The sequence below is a fragment of the Carassius gibelio genome, chromosome A7 (genome assembly GCF_023724105.1).
Source record: "Carassius gibelio isolate Cgi1373 ecotype wild population from Czech Republic chromosome A7, carGib1.2-hapl.c, whole genome shotgun sequence".
NCBI lineage: Eukaryota > Metazoa > Chordata > Actinopteri > Cypriniformes > Cyprinidae > Carassius > Carassius gibelio.
In genome coordinates, this window is record NC_068377.1 from 30,787,783 (window position 1) to 30,810,606 (window position 22,824).

The 22,824-nt window shown below is 37.0% G+C and overlaps 4 protein-coding genes across 6 annotated transcripts; 2 read left to right on the forward strand and 2 right to left on the reverse strand.

Annotated features, from left to right (window-relative positions):
* The first annotated feature begins 87 nt into the window (after positions 1–87).
* Positions 88–1,913, forward strand: LOC128017180 (endonuclease domain-containing 1 protein-like). Its single transcript, XM_052602434.1, has 2 exons — positions 88–870; positions 1,122–1,913. The coding sequence occupies exons 1-2, from the start codon at positions 553–555 to the stop codon at positions 1,701–1,703; spliced, it is 900 nt and encodes a 299-aa protein (XP_052458394.1). The 5' UTR covers positions 88–552; the 3' UTR covers positions 1,704–1,913.
* A 384-nt stretch (positions 1,914–2,297) lies between these two features.
* LOC128017181 (ufm1-specific protease 1-like) lies at positions 2,298–3,403 on the reverse strand. The gene has a single exon (XM_052602435.1). It carries the CDS (start codon positions 3,251–3,253, stop codon positions 2,504–2,506), a length of 750 nt encoding a protein of 249 aa, XP_052458395.1. The 5' UTR covers positions 3,254–3,403; the 3' UTR covers positions 2,298–2,503.
* Positions 3,404–3,654: 251 nt separating this feature from the next.
* Positions 3,655–20,595, forward strand: LOC128017182 (erythropoietin). Of its 3 annotated transcripts, XM_052602438.1 has the most exons (6): positions 3,655–3,957; positions 4,045–4,171; positions 15,722–15,852; positions 16,482–16,568; positions 16,698–16,862; positions 19,252–20,595. In XM_052602438.1, exons 3-6 carry the CDS (start codon positions 15,742–15,744, stop codon positions 19,402–19,404), a joined length of 516 nt encoding a protein of 171 aa, XP_052458398.1. In that variant the 5' UTR covers positions 3,655–3,957; positions 4,045–4,171; positions 15,722–15,741; the 3' UTR covers positions 19,405–20,595. The 3 variants fall into 3 exon arrangements, with proteins under 3 accessions (XP_052458398.1, XP_052458399.1, XP_052458396.1); XM_052602439.1 differs by lacking the exons at positions 3,655–3,957; positions 4,045–4,171 and adding an exon at positions 5,527–5,548; XM_052602436.1 differs by lacking the exons at positions 3,655–3,957; positions 4,045–4,171 and adding an exon at positions 10,173–10,440.
* Positions 20,497–22,823, reverse strand: LOC128017183 (ribonuclease P protein subunit p20). The gene is made up of 2 exons (XM_052602440.1): positions 22,665–22,823; positions 20,497–22,131 (listed from the first exon to the last, which is right to left on the reverse strand). Exon 2 carries the CDS (start codon positions 22,108–22,110, stop codon positions 21,664–21,666), a length of 447 nt encoding a protein of 148 aa, XP_052458400.1. The 5' UTR covers positions 22,111–22,131; positions 22,665–22,823; the 3' UTR covers positions 20,497–21,663.
* Between the last annotated feature and the right edge of the window lies 1 nt (position 22,824).

Below are 22,824 nucleotides of genomic sequence, written 5' to 3' on the forward strand. Positions count from 1 at the left end.
AATCACATGTGATTGTGTATTACTCAAACTCAAATTCAAATACTCAAATATTACTCATATTACATTTGTCTAAAATTAGCATTTAGTTAAATTTAAAGTCACTGTTCTTTTCTATCACATCCTATTTAGGCTCAGGTTGCTGACTGACCAGAAAACTAGATTCACCTTTAAGGAGCCAATGAACAATCGACCCGCAGTGAGCAAATTTACCTTGCTGATTTGCATGTTGATGAGGATAATGGCTCACTGAATTTCGTCTTATCAATTTTGAAGTTTGTATTATTGTAGATCGGACTTTCCGAACATGGTTTTGCATGTACTTTGTACTCTTCATTAGGAATGCAGTGGCTCTCTTTATTCTCCACCTACCAGTGAAGAGTTTTCATTTTAAAAGAGATAAAGACAGTCCATTGGAGACAGTGAAGAAACCAGCTACAGAAAAGGGAGGGTTTTTTTCTCCTGAAATTCTTTCTTGTGATACTGTCCTACCCAGGTCAGTCCAAAGAACACTTCACAAAGAAGAAAGAAGACAATTTAAACTTTTTAGGAAACATGAATATCATGGTCTATTGCTGGTCCTGGTTTGGAACCTTGCTGATCTCACTGATGTGTCTGATCTTAAGATCACAAGCCGGAGTGGTGGACGACTTCTCCCAGGTAGAACGCTGTAAGGATTTCCTTTATTTGGGCACTCCACCACGAGGTTACCTCAGTACTTCCCTAAAAAAGATCTGCCAGCGCTATGTGGACAAGCCTCGCTTTGTGACCCTCTACGACCCCAAAAAACACATCCCCATCTACTCAGCATACACCTTCAAGAAGTCAGATGGGGAGAAATGGGTGGACATTCCCTGGATGTTTGAACCACAGGTGAGTGCGTGCTAAGAATAACACATTTATTATATTTTCCACAATGATTTTAAGCAGCACAATTGTTTTCAACATTAATAATAATAATAATTTTTTTTTTTTTGAGCAAATCAGCATTTGTATAATGATTTCTGAAGGATCATGTGACTCTGAAGACTGGAATAATGGCTGTTGAAAATTCTGATTTGTCACAGGAATTTCTGGGAATCTAAATCCGGAATCTAATCTCCTGTATTTCTCATTTTGCACAGCTGGCAAGTGAGAAAGGAAGCAGTAACATGGAACCGTTTCCCCAGTCTTCCTTAATGCACAAAAATTTTGAAGACACGCAGGCTGTGCTAGAAGACTACGCCGATGTGGTGCAGTATGAACGCAGCCAAATGAACCCAGATGAGCATCAGGCAGACCCACTGGACAAAGCTGCCACCTACACACTGACCAATGTAGTTCCCCTGATAAGGGAGTTCAATTTTGGTCCCTGGAGCACACAGGTAGAAGTTACCCGCAAACGGCTTAACAACTATTGTCACGGAAAGGCTTATGTGATCACTGGTGTGACAACATCAGGTAATATGATTCGACGTGATAACCAAGATCGTGTTGCCATCCCAGAATTCGTGTGGACAGCCTATTGCTGCACAGATTACGATCACAACGCTCCCTACTCCGAGAGGTACAAGTTTCCGGCGTTTGCCGCCTACGGTCTTAATGATCGTGTGAACAACCACATGGTTGAGGTTCCCATCAAGAATCTGGAGAAGTTTCTCAAGGGCAAAATGGAGGTGGACAATAACTTCCAGATCTTTTACAGTGATTGTGTGTCAGAAGTGTAAAGATTAGAATTGGATAGTGCCCCAATCCAAAGGGTTCATCATCAGAGTTGCAGATATTACATTAAGATTAATATGAAGACATTTGCATTGCATTTGTAATGAATGGTAAAATTTAATGTTTTAATTCATTGAATTAAATGGATAGTTCACCCAAAAATAAAAATGTGTGTCATAATTTACTCAACCTTGTGCTGTTCCAAACCTGTATTAGTTTATTTTTTTTCTGTTGAACATAAAATATATTTTAAAAAAATACGGGTGTCCATTGACTTCCATAGTTTTTTTTTTTCATACTATGTAAATCAATGGGAACTAGCATTTGTTTGGTTACCCACATTCTTCAAAATATCTTCTTCTGTGTTCGGCAGAAAGAAAAATTACTCTTACAGGTTTGGAACAACATTATGGATGATAACTTCAGAATTTAATGAGAATTTTCATTTTTGCATCAACCATCCCTTTAAGGCATTTAATCCCCCTTCATCACGCATTAAAATACATGATTTTCTTATAATTTTCTTTGGGACGAAGCAGTTCAAAGATACATTTTAGAGATTGACAATATATGTGCCAAATACTCCAAGACAACTGAGCTTTATTTCTGGTATGATCTTTACCTTTATTGGTTGTTAACCTGTTGTTTAACATTATGTAATGCTAAAGTACATTTGGGGTAAATGAATGAGATTAGATGTAAACACAACAGTGTGACAGACTGTGAAATAAATATATATCAAAAAATCAGTGTCTACTGTACAGTCAGATATTTCTGTTCATCCATCAGTTCATTGACACCACTGTCACTTCTTAGCAGTAAGAGGGAGACAAAGATTGTAGAAAGAGCACTGATCCAAAGAACCAACTGCTTTCCATGAAACCCAACCTTGACTTTGCAATGACTTTTTATCCAAGGAACAGCCGAAGTAATGAGGGTCCATAACAAGCAAATAACTTCCCCATTTACCAGCGCACACACCTAAGATCCCCTTAGAGGAATTGTCCCGGTCTCCTCCCATCATAACAGGAGACCCACGGGTAAGGAAGTGCTCATGAAGATCTTCTACAGCTTGATCAAGCTCCTTGCCATATCGCACATGCAGTATGCGGCAGGGAACATCATAGAGCTGGTCAAGAACAAGACTTGCCTCAAAAGTCCCAATCCACTCCCTAGAACCCAGGAATGACTCGGGTTTGTCCCCTATTTCCACCAAAGTTTGTTGTATTTCAGAAAGACTAGGCGTGTGTCTGCGGCTCACAGTGAGAGGCTGATTAAGACACAACCAAGAGGCCATGGTCTGAACAGTCCTGTATCCACAACCCCAGCCTCTGTCATCTTTGCCATCACAGCCATAATGATAATAGAGACACTCTCCTGATATCACTGAGCATCTGTCACAGTCTGGAGACGGCTGAGGTAGTCCGTCATGGGCATTCTTTACTAATATATCCTTCCGTGTTTCGTTTTTGGCTGTTATCGGCGTTTGTGCATCTCTACCCCAATCTATACACTCAGTTTTCTTCTGTGTCCGTCTTTTTTCTGTCTCTTCCATGAAAGGTAACGTTACGTGTATATCAGCGCTGACAGCTAGCGTTCAGATACAAAAAATACGTCTCATGGGGTCATGACCATAGACAGTAAAAGAAAGGTCATGACAGCTCAAACACACTCGTCCGTCTCTGATACTCTTCCGTGTGGTGTATGAGCTCGCTCTAAAACAGTTCCGCCTCAAATTCGCAATCTTTTCTGTTTTACACACAGAAAACCGAAGCGAAACAATCGGGAACCATTCCGGTACAGAAATTTAACCCGTTCATCCCAAGGGCGGAAAAGTATTTAGGTTGCAATTTGCAAATGTGAATCTTTAATGTGTTGTGAACCACTAGTCAGCAATTACACTGAAACACAGCATCAGACATAACTGAAAGTAAAAGCCTAACGCTAAGTCAGTGGAATGTGGAAACAGTAAATGCTGAGTTCATTTTGTTAGAGGATCGACGGCCTGATTCAAACGTTTAAACGATTTAATTAATGATACATTAAAAGAACTGTAGTTTATATATTTGTTTGTAATTCGAATTTCAGTTCCGTGTGATTGTTTTGCAACACATTGAAAGACGCTGTGCATGTCTTTTTCTCGTCACATTCACAACTCGGCTAAAACATTTCTTCTGCTGTGTCGCTGTATAGTGCTGATTTCCAGCGGATAGTAGCTTTCTCTTTTACATTTTTAAAGCACTGGTTTTGATTTATCAGGTAGCTGCAGATAAATTATTGAAATTAATTTGACATGTTTAACAAAGAAAACTTCATCCCCTAATTATCTCCTAATTACGCCTGAAGTGTTTGGAGCGATATCGTCAGTCCGTCAGCAGGGGGAGCCAGTGTGTTTTGAAACATATCCTTAGATCAATTCCACTCTGGCTTTGGAGAGCGTCTCGATTTGGCCAGTGCTATGCCTATGAATAAGGTAAGCTACGTTCTGTTACACACTTTTATTAACTGATAATGCTATAAATGCCAACCTTGTGGTCAACATTTTGTGCACTGCATTTGTTGTATTATAATGCATCATGTTTCAAATACTGGCCTGAGTGTTTAAAGATCACGTGTCTTGAATAATGCATTAGATTCAAAATCAGCTTTATTCACCCAAGAGTGCGCAAAAACACAAGGAATTTGTTGTGGTTTTTAAGAAGCTCTTGGTACATACATAAATACATCCATACAAACATCTTACACGAGAACAGAAATATTTAAATAAGACTTAACAATACATAATAATGTGTATGAATCTGGAACAGAAGATGTATGTACATATTTGTTCATAATTTACTCTCTATCTCTCTATATATATTTAGCTGCATGGAAAATATGCATGTGTTTATATAGCCTAGTACTAACGAGAGGAAATTATTATTATAATTATAATATTATTTATTACCCTTGTTGTGTGTTCTGTCGCTATCTTAAAAAAAAGGATTGCAGCTTACAGTCGTTTTGTTTCTCAAAGTTGTTTCCTTATGGACAGAAACACACATTCAGACTGCATCCTTCTATGTCAGTTTCCCATACACTTGAAGATAAACAAAAACCTATGCAACCAGAGAAACAACACCGGCAGAAGTAATATCACTCTGCTAATAAAGGTTCCAAAGCAGAAACAAACCCCAGAATATCTCTGGATAGACTGGATGCCATTGTCAGGGAAAAGAAAACAACCTGTATGAGTATAAACAAAGGGTTTGGTAAACACAGCTGTTTTTGACCCATTATTTAGGATTAGTCCTTGCATATTGATGTATGAGGCTTTTGCATGAGATTGCTTTTTTGTTGTTGTTGTTCTTTTAATCATTAAATTAAATGACTTGTTTTACATAGTAATGTCCCATGCATTTACCATATAAGCCTTTTCTGAAATGGTTGAAAATAGAAGCTGTACCATCCGAACCTAATATATATACATACATATAATATATATATATTTAAAGCAGGGATAAAGGTAAAATTTGATGCTTCGATAATGCTTAAAACATATGCCCCAATCATCTATATGGATTGGATATGAGAGCCATTAAAATGAAAGGGATTTAAACAATTACTAAAACAAGGTCAAGACGCAGCAGGTAGATAAAAAAAAATACAGAAAAACATCAGCATGCACAAAACCGATCACAAGGCCAAAAAATAGACAACGATAAACAATGCATGATAAGGGATATGTGAATGCTGGCCTGAAATTGAATGTTTTGTCTTGTGTTAGACTAAAGATGAACACTTAAGATCAGACAGAAATTTGGAGATGAAAGATATCAAGCCTCGGATACAAAATACAGTGATTAGAATGGTAAGAATAAAACCCTATACCTAAAGAGGTCACACTGTTTGTGGGTGTGTAGTTATGATTCATGCTAGACACAAGACTGTACGAATAACTGTAGGTAAGTGGAGGCTTCCAGTTTTACACTCAAATGCACATATTGCATCCAACTTTCATGTTGAATCCTTTTCTGAGATTTTATTGAGAATATGTCTATTGTTTAAATATTGCATGCAAATAGCGTACAGAAATTTTTGAAAATGTTTGTTGCCAAAACCTTTAAGCACACAGGCTTAACATTTCTGCTGATGTGTAATTGTGAACATTCATGTAATATTATGTAAGACACTTAACACGCGACTGTAGTTGTTTAAGTACTGCAGTCTTCATTCAAGAAATGACCTCAAGATTTCTTTTTGTCTATTGGCAGGCTGTTGGTCATTCTCTGAATGGTTTAACTATGAATTTGGCATAGTGAAATGATTAGCATGTATCTGCTGTATAAGACTGCTCAACAGCCAGAACAAGGAGTCCTGATCTAACAATAACTATGTCAGTGATAGCGGATTACAAATGTTCTTATTTTTATTGTTGTTGAAGTCACTATTTTACTTTATGCACATCATGTTTTTGACTAATGCTCATTTCACTTACTGAAAGCTTTCAAGAAAGGAAAAAAATAGTCCAGTGACTATTTGACAATTGCAGGAGCAAACTAATTTATAGCATTTTGGATATAATCAGTATAGCTGTGCAAAAAGGCAAATAATATGCATTGGGGGTGGAAAATTTTTAAGCTGGTGAAAGATAATATTACTGTTTTATTGTATTTTTTATCGTCATTTGCTGCATATATATGACCAAAAATACGTAAAAAATGATTACTTTTTATTTATTAAAATATATTTAAAAATGTGATTTATTCCTATAATGGCAAAGCTGAATTTTCAGCAGATTTTACTCCAGTCAGTCTCTTGGATTACCCCTTTGCCTGTGTTTCCTGGTGTATTGACCTGTTGCCTGTATTTTGGATTATGTTTCTGGATTGTCCCAATAAAAGTTGAGTTTGGATCTCCAACCAGTGTTTTTATATAGCATGTGTTCCCTATGGAATATATAGAGAATCACTAACAGGACAAACAATCTGAAAGAAAGCTTTACCCATTGAACTCACAAGTATTTCTAATACTGAAAGCCTCTTCAGAAACAATAACTTCTGACTGGCCACCTTCGTGGCTCCAACCTCCCTGTCCCCTATTCTTTTATGTAAGTTTCCTGTCTTGTGGCGCGCCACTGAACCTCAAACAAGGAGCCTGATCTGGATCTCTTTCCATTCAGGAATCAAGACAGTCATTCTCTATTTACTATGCAGATCTCCCTCTTATTCTCACTCGCTCTCTCTCCTCATCTCTGCATCACCAGTTTCTGGCTGTCTTTGTTTACTAGTAAAAAGGGGAGGGTGTCCTTGGGTCTTCCTCCCACACATAACCCCTGTCTTTTTTTTTTATCATCCCAATTTCAGTGACAGGGTCCAAGCCTCGGAGTCACTATGCCGAGACTCCCCCGCCCTCGCCCCCTCCCCAGCCATCACACATGTTCCACAGCACGTACCTTGTCTCTCTTTGCTCTCAGTTTGGCTCAAGCAGAGCAAACAGTAGTTTGATCAAACAAGGCGACAAATGATTTTGAAAGATTTAGAACCATGACAACAAACATGGTGTCTGTAGGCAATACAGAACTTGTCTGCATGTGTGCAAACACCTTATTATTGTGGTGTTTACTAAAAGGAGGAAATAATATGCAGCAATTTTCAAACAGTTTTTCTAGTTTTGTGAGCTGCAGAGCCATCAAACACAAAGAGTCAAAGCGATACAGAAATTGGGTGTGTGTGCGTAAACAATTTATAATTCTGATGTTTATTGAAACAGATGAACTATTATTCAGTGATTGTGTCTAATATCTCTTTCAAAGAGGTAAAGATATTATAAGTAAATATAGAAAGATAGATTTTAAAAGTAAAACAGCATAGAGGTTTGTGGTGATTAGATTTTATAAACGAGAAGAAAAAATATCTGCAGAAGCATTTAAGCAGAGAGATTTTTTTATTGATTATCCTTAGAACTGAGAGGAGTTGGGCCTCATGAGTACAAAAATACTAGTAAATAAATACATTGTACAACTGTCCTTCAACAAACAGACCTGCCTGAGAGAGCACGTGAAATACAATGTGCTTCCAGCATACAAGCGCACGTAAAAAATGTATTCTTCTGTTGATACACTTATAGGAAACTATTCTGGACACACACAAAAAATCCACACAAGTAACTTTTGTGCCTTAGACAAAACCCATAGAGAATCTCTCTTGTGAATGCCCTCTAGAGATGTATAGATAAACTTTATTGAACCGTGAGGGTTATTTTAGCAGCTTTGAACTCTGTACACTCTTTGTCTTCGCAGTGACCCAGTATGGTTTCCTGGATAGACTCTACCTTCCTGGATTAAACTATTCTGTGCTAATTACATTTAAACACATTTGACGTGAAATATTGCCATAAAAGAACCAATTTGTTGGTTCCCCAAATAACTTTTCATTGATGCATCCTGCGTTGGCTCATATTCTCTAAAATGTAGCTACGGTGATGCAGAGAGAATAAAGTCATTATTTTTGTTTTCTTCATGAACAAAAAGTATTCTCATCGCTTCATAATGTTATGGTTGAACCACTGATGGAAGATGGACTTTTCTGAAGACGTCTTTTATACTTTTACTTTTACTTGGCAATGAATGGGACAGTCTCAAGCATCCAGGTTTTCAAATATATTATGTTTCAAAGATGAACAAAGTTTTCACGGGTTTGGAACGACATGGGGTAATTGATTAATTATTTTTTTTATTTTATTTTTTTGGTATGGAGTATCCCTTTTAAGGGTCTTCATGGAACCATAGGTGCAGACAAAGAACCTTTATGTTCCTCTAGTATTTGTGGAGAGTAATGAAAGTAAACAGATTACATGATTCATGGTTGAGTGTGATGTTTAAGTTCCCCCACTTAATTAATATAAATATAAGAAATAAGGGGGATGCTGGAATATGCTGCTTATAAAGTGAAAGAAATATTCTTAAAATGTGATTGACAATATTAGATGAACCAAATCTATATACTGAAAACCGTCAATATTAAAACTTATTAATCGGCTTAAACTTTTCTAACTTTGTGGTCCGGATTTCTTAAGCCAACTTAAAGTTTGTCTTGACAAACTTTTTTATCTACAGTCGGGAACGGAAAGACTGCAGCACTGATGTCTTTATTTGAATGCATCTGAAGGGCACCGACTGCCCTCAGAAACGTGTTATTGGCATTTTTATTTAATTTTACCTAGAATTCCTAATAAAGCAGCGTTTATGAGCGCGGAGCTGCTTTGTGTACAACCGTTACCGGGGAAACTGCAATATTTTAGCGCTCCTAAAGCGCCACCTCGTGGCAGAGAATAAACTTGCATTTAACAAGCTTCTCTTGCTGTTTATGGTCAGATCAATGCAGATATTAACTAAGTTTTTACGCAGCAAACACATAGAGTCATAAATGAGAACAAAGTTAATATGCCTTCTTAAAGTAGAAATAATTAAGACAATAATATGTATACGTTTTAAATTTACATAATTTATATGCTTGATTTATCCATTTCCATAAAAGTGGTCTAAAGTCTGAAATTCTGTGATATAAGATTTGTGTTTTTGTGAAAACCTGTATCTAAACTGTAAATAATGTACATTTTATGGCTTAAGACTGTATGCTACCATAGACATTGTCCAACACCAAGTCTTTTTTTATTTTGGCTAGTTAAATAAATCCAGGCTACCAAAATCTCAAGAGTAGGCCTTTCCCTGGCTGAAGGTCTACCAGGGCTTTAGAAATCTTGTGAGCCCTGCACTAGCATAGGCTACAACCTGTAATCTGTATATAAACTGCATATAGCATATAGGGCCTATAATTCTTGCAAATGTAAAGGTTTGCTGAATGAATATGAAGAACTGGTTCTAAAAACAAATACCAACCTGGGGTGCTAACAAACACACAGGGATGCATAGATGTGAGTATTGTTTCATTTCTTTGTGTTACCACCCATGTTTGGAAGTATACAGTGGAAAATTCAGTTAAAGGATCATTGTAAATTGCCTTGAGAGGAAGCCCTGCTAACTTTTTTTTTGTGCGCTATTTAGGCCTACTTTGAGAAAACAGATATTATGTGAGTAACAATGAAAGACTAATCCCTTCCAAAACAGGATGTTGATCTGATAACTATCACGAGACTGTTATATTTGATTTTTATTTTCAAAGTCATGGCTTGAAAATAAATAAATCAGCATTACGGAGCCGATGATTGCTGACAATACCTTAAAAAGCTTCGGCTGCAATTAACGGGCAATAGACGGAGGTATGGACGAAACTGACAGGAACCTGTGAGGACTTGATTCTGAGATGCAGATAACTAGTGAGTAGCTGAATTAAACGGCCTCAGCCTTTTTATCCCGCCTGAGGTTTAACATTCTGTAGCCGTCTCATGGGTGACAAGTCCATTCTCCACCTCTTTCTGAACTTTGATGAGAGAGGTCCACCTTTTCTGCTTAGTCGCGGTTTGCTAGGGGAATTTACATTCATAGAAAGCTTGCCAATAGGGTGCTGCGAAGCCGAAACGGGTCGCTGTACGTGCCTCGTGGGAAGGGACGGTGTCATTGTATTTGCTCGCATGTGCGTCCCACAGAGTGCTTGGAAGCAGCGCGTAGGACTGGATGCGTCTGTGCTCCAGCCTATCCATGTCTTTTGTGCCACCAGTTGAGCTGTCTTTGCGCGATATTTGTCATTTTTAATCATGTGTTTGAAAAATGCCAAGTTGTCTCGCGAATGTTTCACGGTTCAGGTAAGATCATTTCGCCTTAATAAAATGTATTCTTACGGTTTTAACGTGTATTTAGCAACACAAGTGGAAAAGTGTTTTTGTTGTTCTGTCGAGTAAAATTCGTGCGATGATTGCAAGCAGTACCTTAAACGTTTATTGTTTATCTATGGCACGAGAGGCAAAATGCAAACTGCCTCAAATCACATTACGAAAGTGAATATGATATAGGCTTACGCGCAAGTGCCATAGGTGTAGTGGGGAAGTTTGTCTCTGTAATTATAATATAGCCTATAGTGTATTTAGAAATCAAAAAATATTAAATTATAATGATAACTCTGGTTCCTATAGTGATCAATCACATCACTTTTATTATTATTATTATTATTAATCAGAAAACAAAGGTATTATTCACATAGGAAGTCAGGGAGATTATTTTAAACTCTCAGCATTTCTAACTTGCAATCTATTTGTGTTGGACTTTGAAAATGCATGACCTGGCATCTATATTAAGCACGAGTTTTACATTACAATGAGAGCTGACTCGTTGTAAAATTGCTACATCATCCAAAGTTGACAATGGACTAGCAAATTCTGTTCTGAAATGTACACATTGAGTTTGCAGTGGGGAAAACAACAATCAAATGCAGATCATGGGATGATCACAAATTGCCTCTCCATGCAAAGATTTATTCTGTAAGAATAATTTATCCTGTAGATCAGGTTAAATTGTAGTTTTTTTCCCCACTTTGTTAGGTTAAAGCTTTAGTGACGTCCTATAGCCAAAATACACTTATTGCTGTTTTAATGATGTAGTGTAGGCCTCTGTTCACATTCAAATTATACATGCTGGATTTCTTTTTTTTTTTTTTTTTTTTTGCTTTTAGAGTCAAGGTCCTTGGTTTTATTAAAGGTTAGACTTCCCTCTGTGATAGTGCTCTCTCTTGCAAGGCAAAAATAGACTCTAGTTGCTGGCATTTAATGTTGGCACTTTCTCTGTTACCTTTAACATTGGCTAAGATCCTAACTTCAAGCCCTTAAACTTGTAGACTCTGAATGTAGCTGGCTGTTCCCTCTGCTGCAGAGTAAGATATGGGATATAGTCTCTCCCCAGGTCAAGTGTATGTGTTATGTGTTAGCACATGCTTCATTGAATGACTTTTAGGTTGATTCTCTCAAAGGGGTGATATGATGCGATTTCAATTTTTACTTTCTCTTTGGAGTGTTACAAGCTCTTGGTATGAAGAATATCTGTAAAGTTGCAAAGACTAAAGTCTTAAATCCAAAGAGATATTCTTTATCAAAGTTAAGACTCTGACACGCCCCCCTAAAACAGCTCATTCAAACATGCCCCCACATCTCTACATCACTATGTGGGAAGATTTGGTAATGCCACCCAAATGTTCATGCAAAGAAAGAAGGCATGGTTTCAGTAACCAGAGTTAGTGTTGAAGCAGTCATGTCAGAGAGATGATGTGTGTATCTAGGCAAAAGCACTTTATTTGTGCTTCCAAAAGTAGATACATTTAGGATTCTTTAAGATTACTTACAATCTTTAGAAAACTACGCATTTGAGAGAGGCGGGGCATAGAGGACTTACAGTAATGTACTGTATTTGAAAATGAATGTGTTTTTTGAACATTAAAGCATGTCAGCTTATTCTGTTACACCAAATACACAAAATAATGATCTTTAAAAAAAGCATAATATGACCCCTTTAATTTATGTGACTGAAAATGCTATAGTCTTTGTCAGGAAAAAAAATATAGTTCTAGTTCCTGGAAAAACTGTTAGAGATAGTCTGATAACATGGTGGATGTGCATTTTGTAGCATTCAGATAGTTCTTGTTTTTTCATTGGATCATGGTGTTAACAGAACTTCTGTTGCCTTTGCAACACCATTCTTTGCCAAGATCTGCAGTAAAGTGTGGCCTTTCTTGTCTCAAAGTCTGCAGAAAATTCTGATCATTGATGTTCTACTTAAAATTTTGACACAACCTGAAGTTCTTTGTAACATGTGCTCAACATCAGAGCACCTCCAGAGGGTATATCTGCTTTGATAATAGTCCTATTATGTCAAAGCCTGCTAAAGCTGAAAGACTGCATTCAAAATTTTCCAATAAAAACTAAATGCTGGAATATCACAACTAGTTACATAGGATGAATACTTATTCACTCAGTACTTCTCTACACTAGACGTACACCAGCAGTACAGATGTAGAACCTCATGGCTTAGGAAGCAATAGTAGAGGATAAGAATTACCATATGTTGCCACTTCAAATATGTAATTTTATCCTTTAAGTTTTGCTTGGACTCATACGTTTGGTTTCACACAGCGACACACATGTGATAGAAGATTAGATGCTGCAGACCAGACATACACAAACACTCTTTCTGTCTAATCTGTCTCTTTATTTCAGAAAGACAGAAGATTCAGCATTGTGTGGGTGTGTCTCCATGTTTCGTGTGTTTTCTTTTTCTTAATGAGATTTTTATTTATTTATTATTATTATTATTACTATCATTGCTTTTCAGATTCTTATATAAATCTTGTTCTTTTTTTCCGGGTCATACAGATGCATCTCAATAAATTAGAATGTTGTGGAAAAGTTCATTTATAACAGTTATTAAACTCCTATTGTGAAACTTGTGTATTAAATAAATTAAATCCACACAGACTGAAATAGTTTAAGATTTTGGTTCTTTTAATTGTGATGATTTTGGCTCACATTTAACAAAAAAACACCAAATCACAATCTCAACAAATCAGAATACTTCGTAAGAAAAAAAAAATAGTGGATTGTTGGCTGGAAAGTATGTTCATTTACTGTACATGTACTCAATACTTGGTAGGGGTTCCTTTTGCTTTAATTACTGCCTCAATTCAGCGTGGCATGGAGGTGATCAGTTTGTGGCAGAGCTGAGGTGGTATGGAAGCCCAGGTTTATTTATCTTCTGCATTTTTTGCTCTCTTGTTTCTAATTTTCCTCACGACAATACCACATAGATTCTTTATGGGATTCAGATCTGGTGAGTTTGCTGGCCAGTCAAGCACAGCAACACCATGGTCATTTAACCAACTTTTGGTGCTTTTGGCAGTGTGGGCAGGTGCCAAACCTGGCTGGAAAATGAAATCAGCATCTTCAAAAAGCTGGTCAGCAGAAGAAAACATGAAGTGCTCCAAAATTTCTTGGTAAACGGGTGCAGTGACTTTGGTTTTCAAAAACACAATGGACCAAGACCAGCAGATGACATTGCACCCCAAATAATCACAGACTGTGGAAACTTAACACTGGACTTCAAGTAACTTGGGCTATGAGCTTCTCCACCCTTCCTCCAGACTCAAGGACCTTGGTTTCCAAATGAAATACAGAACTCGCTCTCATCTGAAAAGAGGACTTTGGATCACTGGGCAACAGTCCAGTTCTTCTTCTCCTTAGCCCAGGTAAGATGCCTCTGACGTTGTCTGTGGTTCAGGAGTGGCTTAACAAGAGAAATACGACAACTGTAGCCAAATACCTTGACACGTCTGTGTGTGGTGGCTCTTGATTCCTTGACCCCAGCCTCAGTCCATTCCTTGTGGCATTCACTTAAATTCTTAAATCGATTTTGCTTGACAATCCTCATAAGGCTGCGGTTCTCTCGATTGGTTGTAAAACTTTTTCTTCCACACTTTTTCCTTCCTCTCAACTTTCTGTTAACATGCTTGGATACAGCATTTTGTAGCAATTGGTGTTTTTTTGTTAAATGTGAGCCAAAATCATCACAATTAAAAGAACCAAAGACTTAAACTACTTCAGTCTGTGTGCATTGAATTTATTTAATCCACAAGTTTCACAATTTGAGTTTAGTTAATGAAATGAACTTTTCCCACGACATTCTAATTTGAGATGCACTTGCAATGTTGGTCTGATTGGTTTCTTGATTATCTTATTTATTGACTAGTTTACCTAAGTTAGTTTTGTACCATCATTGATTTATTTGTCTTGGCAGAGAATGCAATCAAATGTTATTTACAGCATGCACATCTTAAAATCTAACCCATTTACAAATAAAGACCTATTAAAGGTATAGAGCAAGAAGCAACAAAGTGACACTTCTTATTTAATCTGGAAGTCATATATAGGCCTGTTCATACTTTTAATACTTTATTTAGTCCTGTGAGTATAGGGAAGTCCACACAACAACTCTAATGATATTGACAGAAGAGTGATACAGTTGGAATCACTTTCAGAATGATTTTTCCTGCTGATGAATGATAAGAACTTTGACAGCCAATCAGAATCCATCTTGCAGCTTAAGCATGTAAAGCAGCACATGATATAACTGAAGAATGTCCTTTATAATAAAGAAAACATTGCATTATCATGCATTGGTGTGGACATTAATAAAGTTATTGTTCTAGTTATCTATAATGGTTTTGGCTTGAAGACAAATACAGATGGGGTGGTTGAGTTCTGTCTTCTGTGTTCATCCATTGACTAGGAAAGGTCTGGTTCAGGAGCCAGATGAGTAGAAGTACTTCATATAAATATAAAATCCCTTCCTGTATTTCTTTATCAAAATGTAGCAGTGCACCCTCTTGTGGCAAGTCTTGTTACCATGCGTTAGTGGCACATTTGCTTTAATCTCTTTAAAACAGTCAGATGGGTTCTTTGCAGGTTTTTATAAAGAGCAATGGAGCAATGTGATTGCAACATAAAGAATATAGTGCAGATATTAAACACAGACTCTATGAACAGTTTTCACAGAATATGAAACATCTGGGTATTCTTCTTCGCTCTCTTAAAATGTGTTGTTGACCAGTCGCTTGTGTTTTTCCTCATTTGTAAGTTGCTTTGAATAAAAGCCTTTTCTAAATCCATAAATGTATTGAACTTAATGTCAGTAAATTGCAAACAATAAATTAGACTATTTTCGCAATTATAAATGTATACACTAAGTGACGTTATACACCTGTAGTTATTTAATAATGTCAAACTAATATTCTCTCTCACTCTCGCCTTTTAATTTGGATGATATTGTTTATATTTGTTTCTCTTATATTTGCTTTCTTGGTACAGTTTTGCTTTTGTCTTCTTATTATATTGTGTGTTTAAGAGTCTTGAAGTCACTATGGCAGGAAGGGGTTTTAGTGTTAAATCTGACAGCCTGAAAGAAACCGTTCAGGATTCTGGTTGTTCCGGCTAGTGCTGCTAGTCTTTGTTAGATAGCAGAAATGTAAAACTGGTGTTTATTTTTTTTTATTTCATCCAAAGATTCAGCTAGTTTTAAACTGATATTCATTTGTTCCGTGTTTGCCAGGACTCTTTGCCTTTCTGCTGATGGTGCTGGAGTGGACCCGTCCAGGCCTGTCCTCCCCATTACGCCCCATCTGCGACCTGCGCGTCGTAGACCATTTCATCAAGGAGGCATGGGATGCGGAGGCTGCTTTGGTGAGAGACACATGCAAGATGGCTGATGCTATGATTTAATAAATACTTTTAATTAGAATTCAAAGGCCTTCAGTTTCTTGAAGTCTATCCGTGCAACTGAAATGTCAAGTTAAAGAGGACACATGTTCTATCCTCTTTTCATGTGCTCCCTTAAGCTGAACACTCAATAATGTCCTGTGTGAACAACCCCTAAAAATTATTCTCACTGAACATCCCATGACTCTAAACCGAATTTAGCAGTAGAACTGTTTTATAGCTGTTTGAATTCATTTCATAATCTATACTGTTATTGAAATGAATTTAACAACACTGACCTGTCTTAAGATTAATAATGAGACTGCTGTTACTGTATAGATGTTTATAGCTGAATTAAACTTGTTTCATAATTTGATGAATCAACACTAAACTAAAGTGAGCTTAATTAAGTGTCTTATTGTCTTTAGAGCTGCTTTACAGCTGAAATTGTATTTCATTGAATTTATTCACTGATATCATATTTCATGATTGAAGAAGTATGCAACATTATGGCTGTTCATTCCTTGAGTAGTACTATAAGCTGCTTTGAATCACTATTGCGTATAGTAATATATATGAAATATTAATAAATGTGCATTTTTCTGCTATCACAGAGAGCTTGTAAGGATGCCTGCAGCATTGCCACAAACTTCACTGTTCCTCTGACCAGAGTAGATTTTGACGTCTGGGCAGCGATGAATGTAATTTTTCCTTCATGTTCTTGTTGTAAAGATTATAATATAATATAGACAGTACCAAAATGAATACTACATGGTTAACACATTTAGTATTAACATTCCTTTATGATTATATCTTGAATGTCACTTCAGATAGAGGAGCAAGCTCAAGAGGTCCAGTCAGGCATACATGTGCTGAATGACGCCATCAGCTCACTACAGGCATCTAATCAGACTGATGTGCTACAGTCCCACATAGATGCCAGTATTAACAACATTGCCAGCATCAGACAAGTGCTGCGAAGTCTCAGCATACCGGTGAGTTACACAGGTTCCTTGGAGAAAGTTTCATAAAATATTTCCACATATATATTGCAGTTCAAAAGTTTAACTCCTGTACGTTTTTTAAAAATCTTTATAGAAGTATCTTATGCTCACCAAGGCTGCATTCATTTGATCAGAAATACAATAAACACAGTAATATTAATTTAAAAGTTTTCTATTTTAAAATGTAATTTATTTCTGTGATAGAAAAGCTGAATTTTTAGCAGTTATTTCTCCATTCTTCAGTGTCGCATGATCCTTCTTATTTGCTGATTTGCTGCTCAAGTAATATCTCTTATTATTATCAATGTTGAAAACTGAAAACTTTTCTAGTTTTCTAGTTTCTTTGTTTAAAAGAACAGTAATTAGTCGAATTTGCAGATGTTTGGAGTTAATCAGCTGATTAGAGTGTGGCACCAGGTGTCTTCAATATTTAACCTTTTCACAATATTCTAATTTTCTGAGATACTGATGTAATAATTAAAAACTCCATAATCATCGGGAAGAAGGAGGCGGGAACTGGCGGACAATCCACTGACATTTTAATAATTCAAAATAAACACAAAACAGCGCATCAGCCCCTCACGGACGACTGATGCGCACAAATAAAACCAAAACACAACTAAAAGCTCAGGCCTGGTCCTCTCTCGTCCTTCACTGTCCTCGCTCCAGTTTTATATCCTTCCATCTCCTCCGTGGGACTCGAGACCGATGGTGGGTCGCAGGTGTAGCTCATCTCCAATCACTCCACCGGCCTCACTCCTCGTTCCCACGTCCATCAGCCCCGCCCCACTCATCACAACTGAATTTGGGATTTTCCTTAGTTGTCAGTTATGATCATCAAAATAAAAAAATACCAAAAATTTGAAATATATCAGTCTGTGTGTAATGAATGAATATAATATACAAGTTTCACTTTTTGAATGCAATTAATGAAATAAATCAACTTTTTGATTATATTCTATTTATATGACCAGCACCTGTCACATAATGTCCAAGGAAGATGAAGATGAATATAAAGCAGTGCATTATTTAATAAATAACTCATGCAAGACAGTTGTGAACGGTATAACACAAACAATGCCAGACAAATCAAGAGTGAGGCAGAGAAACATTAATACAAGGAAAATTAGGGAACTAATGAATAACACTTGTGTTAATTAAATTAATTTGCACGACAACTAAAGAGTGGCTGAACAACGGAAGGCAGGAAACTGGAGAAAACTAACTAAAAGTTCATGATTATGAAATTAAAAGAAAATAATTTTGACACATAGATAGCATCAGCTAATCTGTTGTCTGGGAATCAAATCCTGTGACCTTGTCATTGTTAGCGTCATGTTCAACCACTCAAGCTACAGGAACAGGAAAATGGGTGTTATGCTAATCAAGGTGTTATGCTAATCAAGCGTAGTATACTACAAACTTATGTCAACTTCAGGAAGAGAACATGTTCGTCACTTTATGGTGATTGTGTAATTTTGTCGTAGTGCTAAAACAAACAGTGGCTATGAGACTACAGTCTGTAAAAATAGGGTAAATATTAAAGAATTTTCTTTATTGATTTTTCACAGGTGTTTTGCCATACTTTGAAATTATGCAGTGTATTGTATTATGTTTAAGGGTTAAAGGAATAGTTCACTCAAAAAAAGAAAATTTGCTGAAAATGTACTCACCCTCAGCCCATCGATATCGGTGACTTCATTGGAACAGATTTGGAAATATTTAGCATTACATCACTTGCTCACCAATGGATACTCTACATTGAATGGGTACCGTCAAAACAGAAGAATGAGAGTTCAAAACAAATGATCACAACAATCCACAAGCTATCATCCATAAACAATTTAATTAAAGTGGAAAGTTGAATGCTTGTAAGAAACAAATCCAGCGTTTTAACCATAATCCACAATAATGTTTGTTTTAATATGTTATAAAACTTCTTAATAAAGAATTTGTTTATTACAAACATTTACACAAGACATTCATTGGTGGACTGGACTACTTGTGGATTATCGTGATGTTTTTATAAGCTTTTTGAACTCTCATTCTGATGGCACCCATTCACTGCAGAGGATCCTTTTGTTGAGCAAGTGATGTATTGATAAACTTCTCCAAATCTGTTCCAGTGAGTCATTAATATCTTGTCTTGATCTCTTGTCTGAGGATAAGTACATTTTCAGCAAATTTTAATTCTGAAAATTAAAGGAAACTTAATGGAAAATGTTCCAGCATAAAATGACCAATATTTTTTTTGTGTGTGTTTCTTACAGCCAATACAAATTTAAAAGCATGAATATGTGTGTCAAAAACATAAAGCTGTTACAGAATGTTAGTTACACTGCATATTTACTCTTTTAACTCATTTCCAACTTTCTGTCAGGAATATGTACCTCCAACAAATGTTGGAGAAGACAAAGAGATGCAGAAAGTATCCTCGATCTCCGAGCTGTTTCAGGTCCACATCAACTTCCTGCGTGGAAAAGTGCGTCTTCTGGTTGCCAGTGCACCTGTCTGCCATCAAGGTGTCAGCTGATAGACAATTCTGGGCAAGGGCCAAACTAATTGGAGCTCCTCATATCAGGAGGCAGGATATGGGCTATTAAGAAGGATATGTGGCCAAGTTTGAAAGACTGGGAGTTATAGCACTTTCAAAGATTTAATCACAAAGGGACAAGAAGACATCCCCTCAGAATGCTAAGCACCCTACTCTCTGTGTGTGTTGAGCATTTGCAAACTCATCTGCGTTACCTGCCAAAATCATCAAGATGCAAACATAAAACTTTAGAAATCACTCCTCTTACCCCATATGACTTATGGCACTTGCTCAACTCAACTAAGAAGGTTTATCTGAGATTCTTAAAAATGGTTTTGTACTGCTTTTGAAATTTGTCATTATTTATATAGATGATATATTTCTTAGAGCTGGAATCACTGGCTTTTGCAGATTCTTTTCTGAAGCTGTTTAAGTGAAGACCTCTCTTCAGTCTCAAGCACCTCCAAACATTGAAATGTTGATAGAGAAAACTATTTATCAGTATTAATTATGCACTGTAGGTTTTATATTCATTTCAGTGTTAAGTGTGTGTCTGTATGTGTGCGACTTTTTGAATGCTGCAGGGACCGTTTCAAGCAACAGTGGAGGAAGGTTGTAATGCTGGATTCTTACGGGTCAGTTGGGGTGAAGAGGAAGCAGGACTAGATTGCTGCTTGTGTCAGGGGAATTAGGAAGCTTTCGTGAGACCTGATGAGGCTGTGCTGGCTCATGTCTGTATTACGCGGTCTTATGCAGATAACGCCGCTGCCAGGAAAAATATTGATTAGTGTGTGGTTGACGAACATCCTGGCCTGCTTCCACTTCACGCACGTTGCTGCATATTTGTCTATGGGAAATGAATATAAGGTTGACATCTTTTTTCTCTTTGTTTGTATAAATTGTGTTTTTCGTAAATAGCCAGTTTTTTTTTTTTTTTTTTACTTCTGTCAATCAGTCTCTGTCTAGATGCAACAAAGTATATTTGTCGATGTTTTTTTCCTGTTATTTTGCTGTTGTGTGGTTCTTTCATCACATTGTTGTTTGGTACTCAAATACAAAGTATTATTATTAGGTAAAAAATAGAACTGTAAAAACAAGGAGACAGGAAGTTTTTATTTTTGTCTTATTAAGAATCTCTGCTGAGAATGTCAATACACTGCTCGCAATTCTGTAAATACATGTGTTTCCAATGTGAATTTTTGAAGAATTAGATGTGAAAACAAGTATTTTTTTTAGATATGAGAGAGAACTCTAGGCATACAGTATGCCCAAGAATGAACTGGATTATAAAATAAGCACTGCATTTTTGTCACGTTTCCACTGAAGGAATTTAGTCACACCACTAAACATTTTTTAACAATATTTTGTGTCATTCCTTTTCACCATACTTGCCACCAATATGTCTGTTCTTTTAGTTTGGTCATAAATGCCTAGACAAACATTTTGATCCAGTTTACTTATTGAAAAAAGATCTGATCTATGACATCAGACATAAACCCTCTGGCAAACCAAGCTCATCTTGGAGTGATAATTATGCTTAGTTATACATCCCAACCTTGCTAACATGCCATCTCCATTTACCACACATTAAGTAATATAAATTGCAATTATGATGACATTTGTGCCCCATGTTATAGCCACAGACTTGAGATCAGCGATATGCAGTTTAGCAGGTGAAAGCAGACCCTTGTCAATCTGTCATTATTATCCTAGTATTTAATTGAGGTATTATTTTTTATTTTTGAATTATATTATTGTTAAATATATTTATAATCATATAGTGTTTTTTAAAGCATTTACTACTATTATTACTATGAAATAACATACGTAAACTTAATCATCCTTAACAAATGCTATAAATACAAGAAGAGGAAAAACAGCAGGTAGGTCTAACAATGTATTTTTACTTTCCATTAAACTGAGCTTTAATTCACAACTGCTGCATTAACTTTTGGTTAAGAGTTTACTGTACACAAGAAAACAATTACAGATTTCTGTTTCTGAACATGGAAAAACATACATGGCAAATTTCCTTTCTACTTCTTGTTTTTCAAATGCAAAACATTCAAGAACACCACAGCAATTAATTAATAAATAAGCAAGACTTGAGTTTCAGCTTCGGGCTGAACCAGAACAGAAGTCATACAAAATAAAACAGGCATCGCCTTTAAACAACTCATACACACCACGAACTTGTTTACATGAATGTTTATGAAGTCTTTGAAGTTGTCATGTATTATGTTACTACTGATACTGGCTCTATGGGTTGGGATAAAACACCTTGATGTGGATTGCGGAGTTATTACGGGTGCGTGTAAGCGGCTCTCCCGCCTCGTCCGGATCCTCGGGCTCCAGGTCATCTATGAGCTCCACGGTGGATGTGTTGGCTGCCACCTGCAGCGCACCCTGGCTGGACGTCTGGAGCTGCAGGGCGATGTTAATGGCCCGGTTGATAGCCAGTCCCAGACCGTGGATGCAGATTTCCCTGTGAGCGTCCAGAAGTTTCTGACACCTTGCCAGCTGGGCCTTGAAGTCTGTTTTCATGTTGACGTAGACGTCGTTCCGTCGTTTGGGCAGTTTGCGGGGCAGACGCTTGCGGAGGGTGTATTCCACCGGGTCCATCTCAAGGGTCGAGCCCTCCGGGGTGGGCAACACCATCGGACTGTGGGGTACAGATGCGGATACCGGGCTGCGTGGCTCGGCCATGTCAAATCACTGGAAAAAGTACTGTACAATGAAAACAAGACACCCGTTAATGAACGTTTAATGATTATCTGTTTTGTTTTTTTCAGGAAGGGACAATGATACAGCAGACCTGTTCGCGCTCATACATGTTCTTAATTGGCACTGAGTTAGCAACTGAATATATTCATTACTAGGAGCCATAGATTCATTCGATTCATACACTGTTTTGATTCACTTGATTCGCTTAGAAGAACCGGCTCATATGAGTCAATCGATTCCGCAATCGAGCTGAATGTTATTGGTGCACTGAAAAGAACCGACTCATACGAGTCATCGTTCGTGAATCGTTGTAGACTGGGCGCACTGTATGTTTCACTATATTGTTGCGTCGCTGCTAAACAGAAGAGAATGAAACACTACTACAGCGTTCCGTTTCTGTCGAGAAACATTCGGTTCTAATATATTTTGTATGGAATTCTGTTCTCGGTTGCTAAATCTATGTCATTACAGTCATTATCGACATGCTACGTCAATATAGGATTGTTATGTTTTTTGAGCGCAAATAGTAACGTTACCTTGAATTAGACGAGGTTCGTTTCAGCTGTACTCTTAACTAGTTGGTAAATAAATTAATCGTATTTGCAGGTTTGTCTTCTCTCCTCATGCACCGGAAGACCTCTCACTTATACAGGAACACACACATAAGCAGCTCTGGTTGTGTAAATAATAAATACT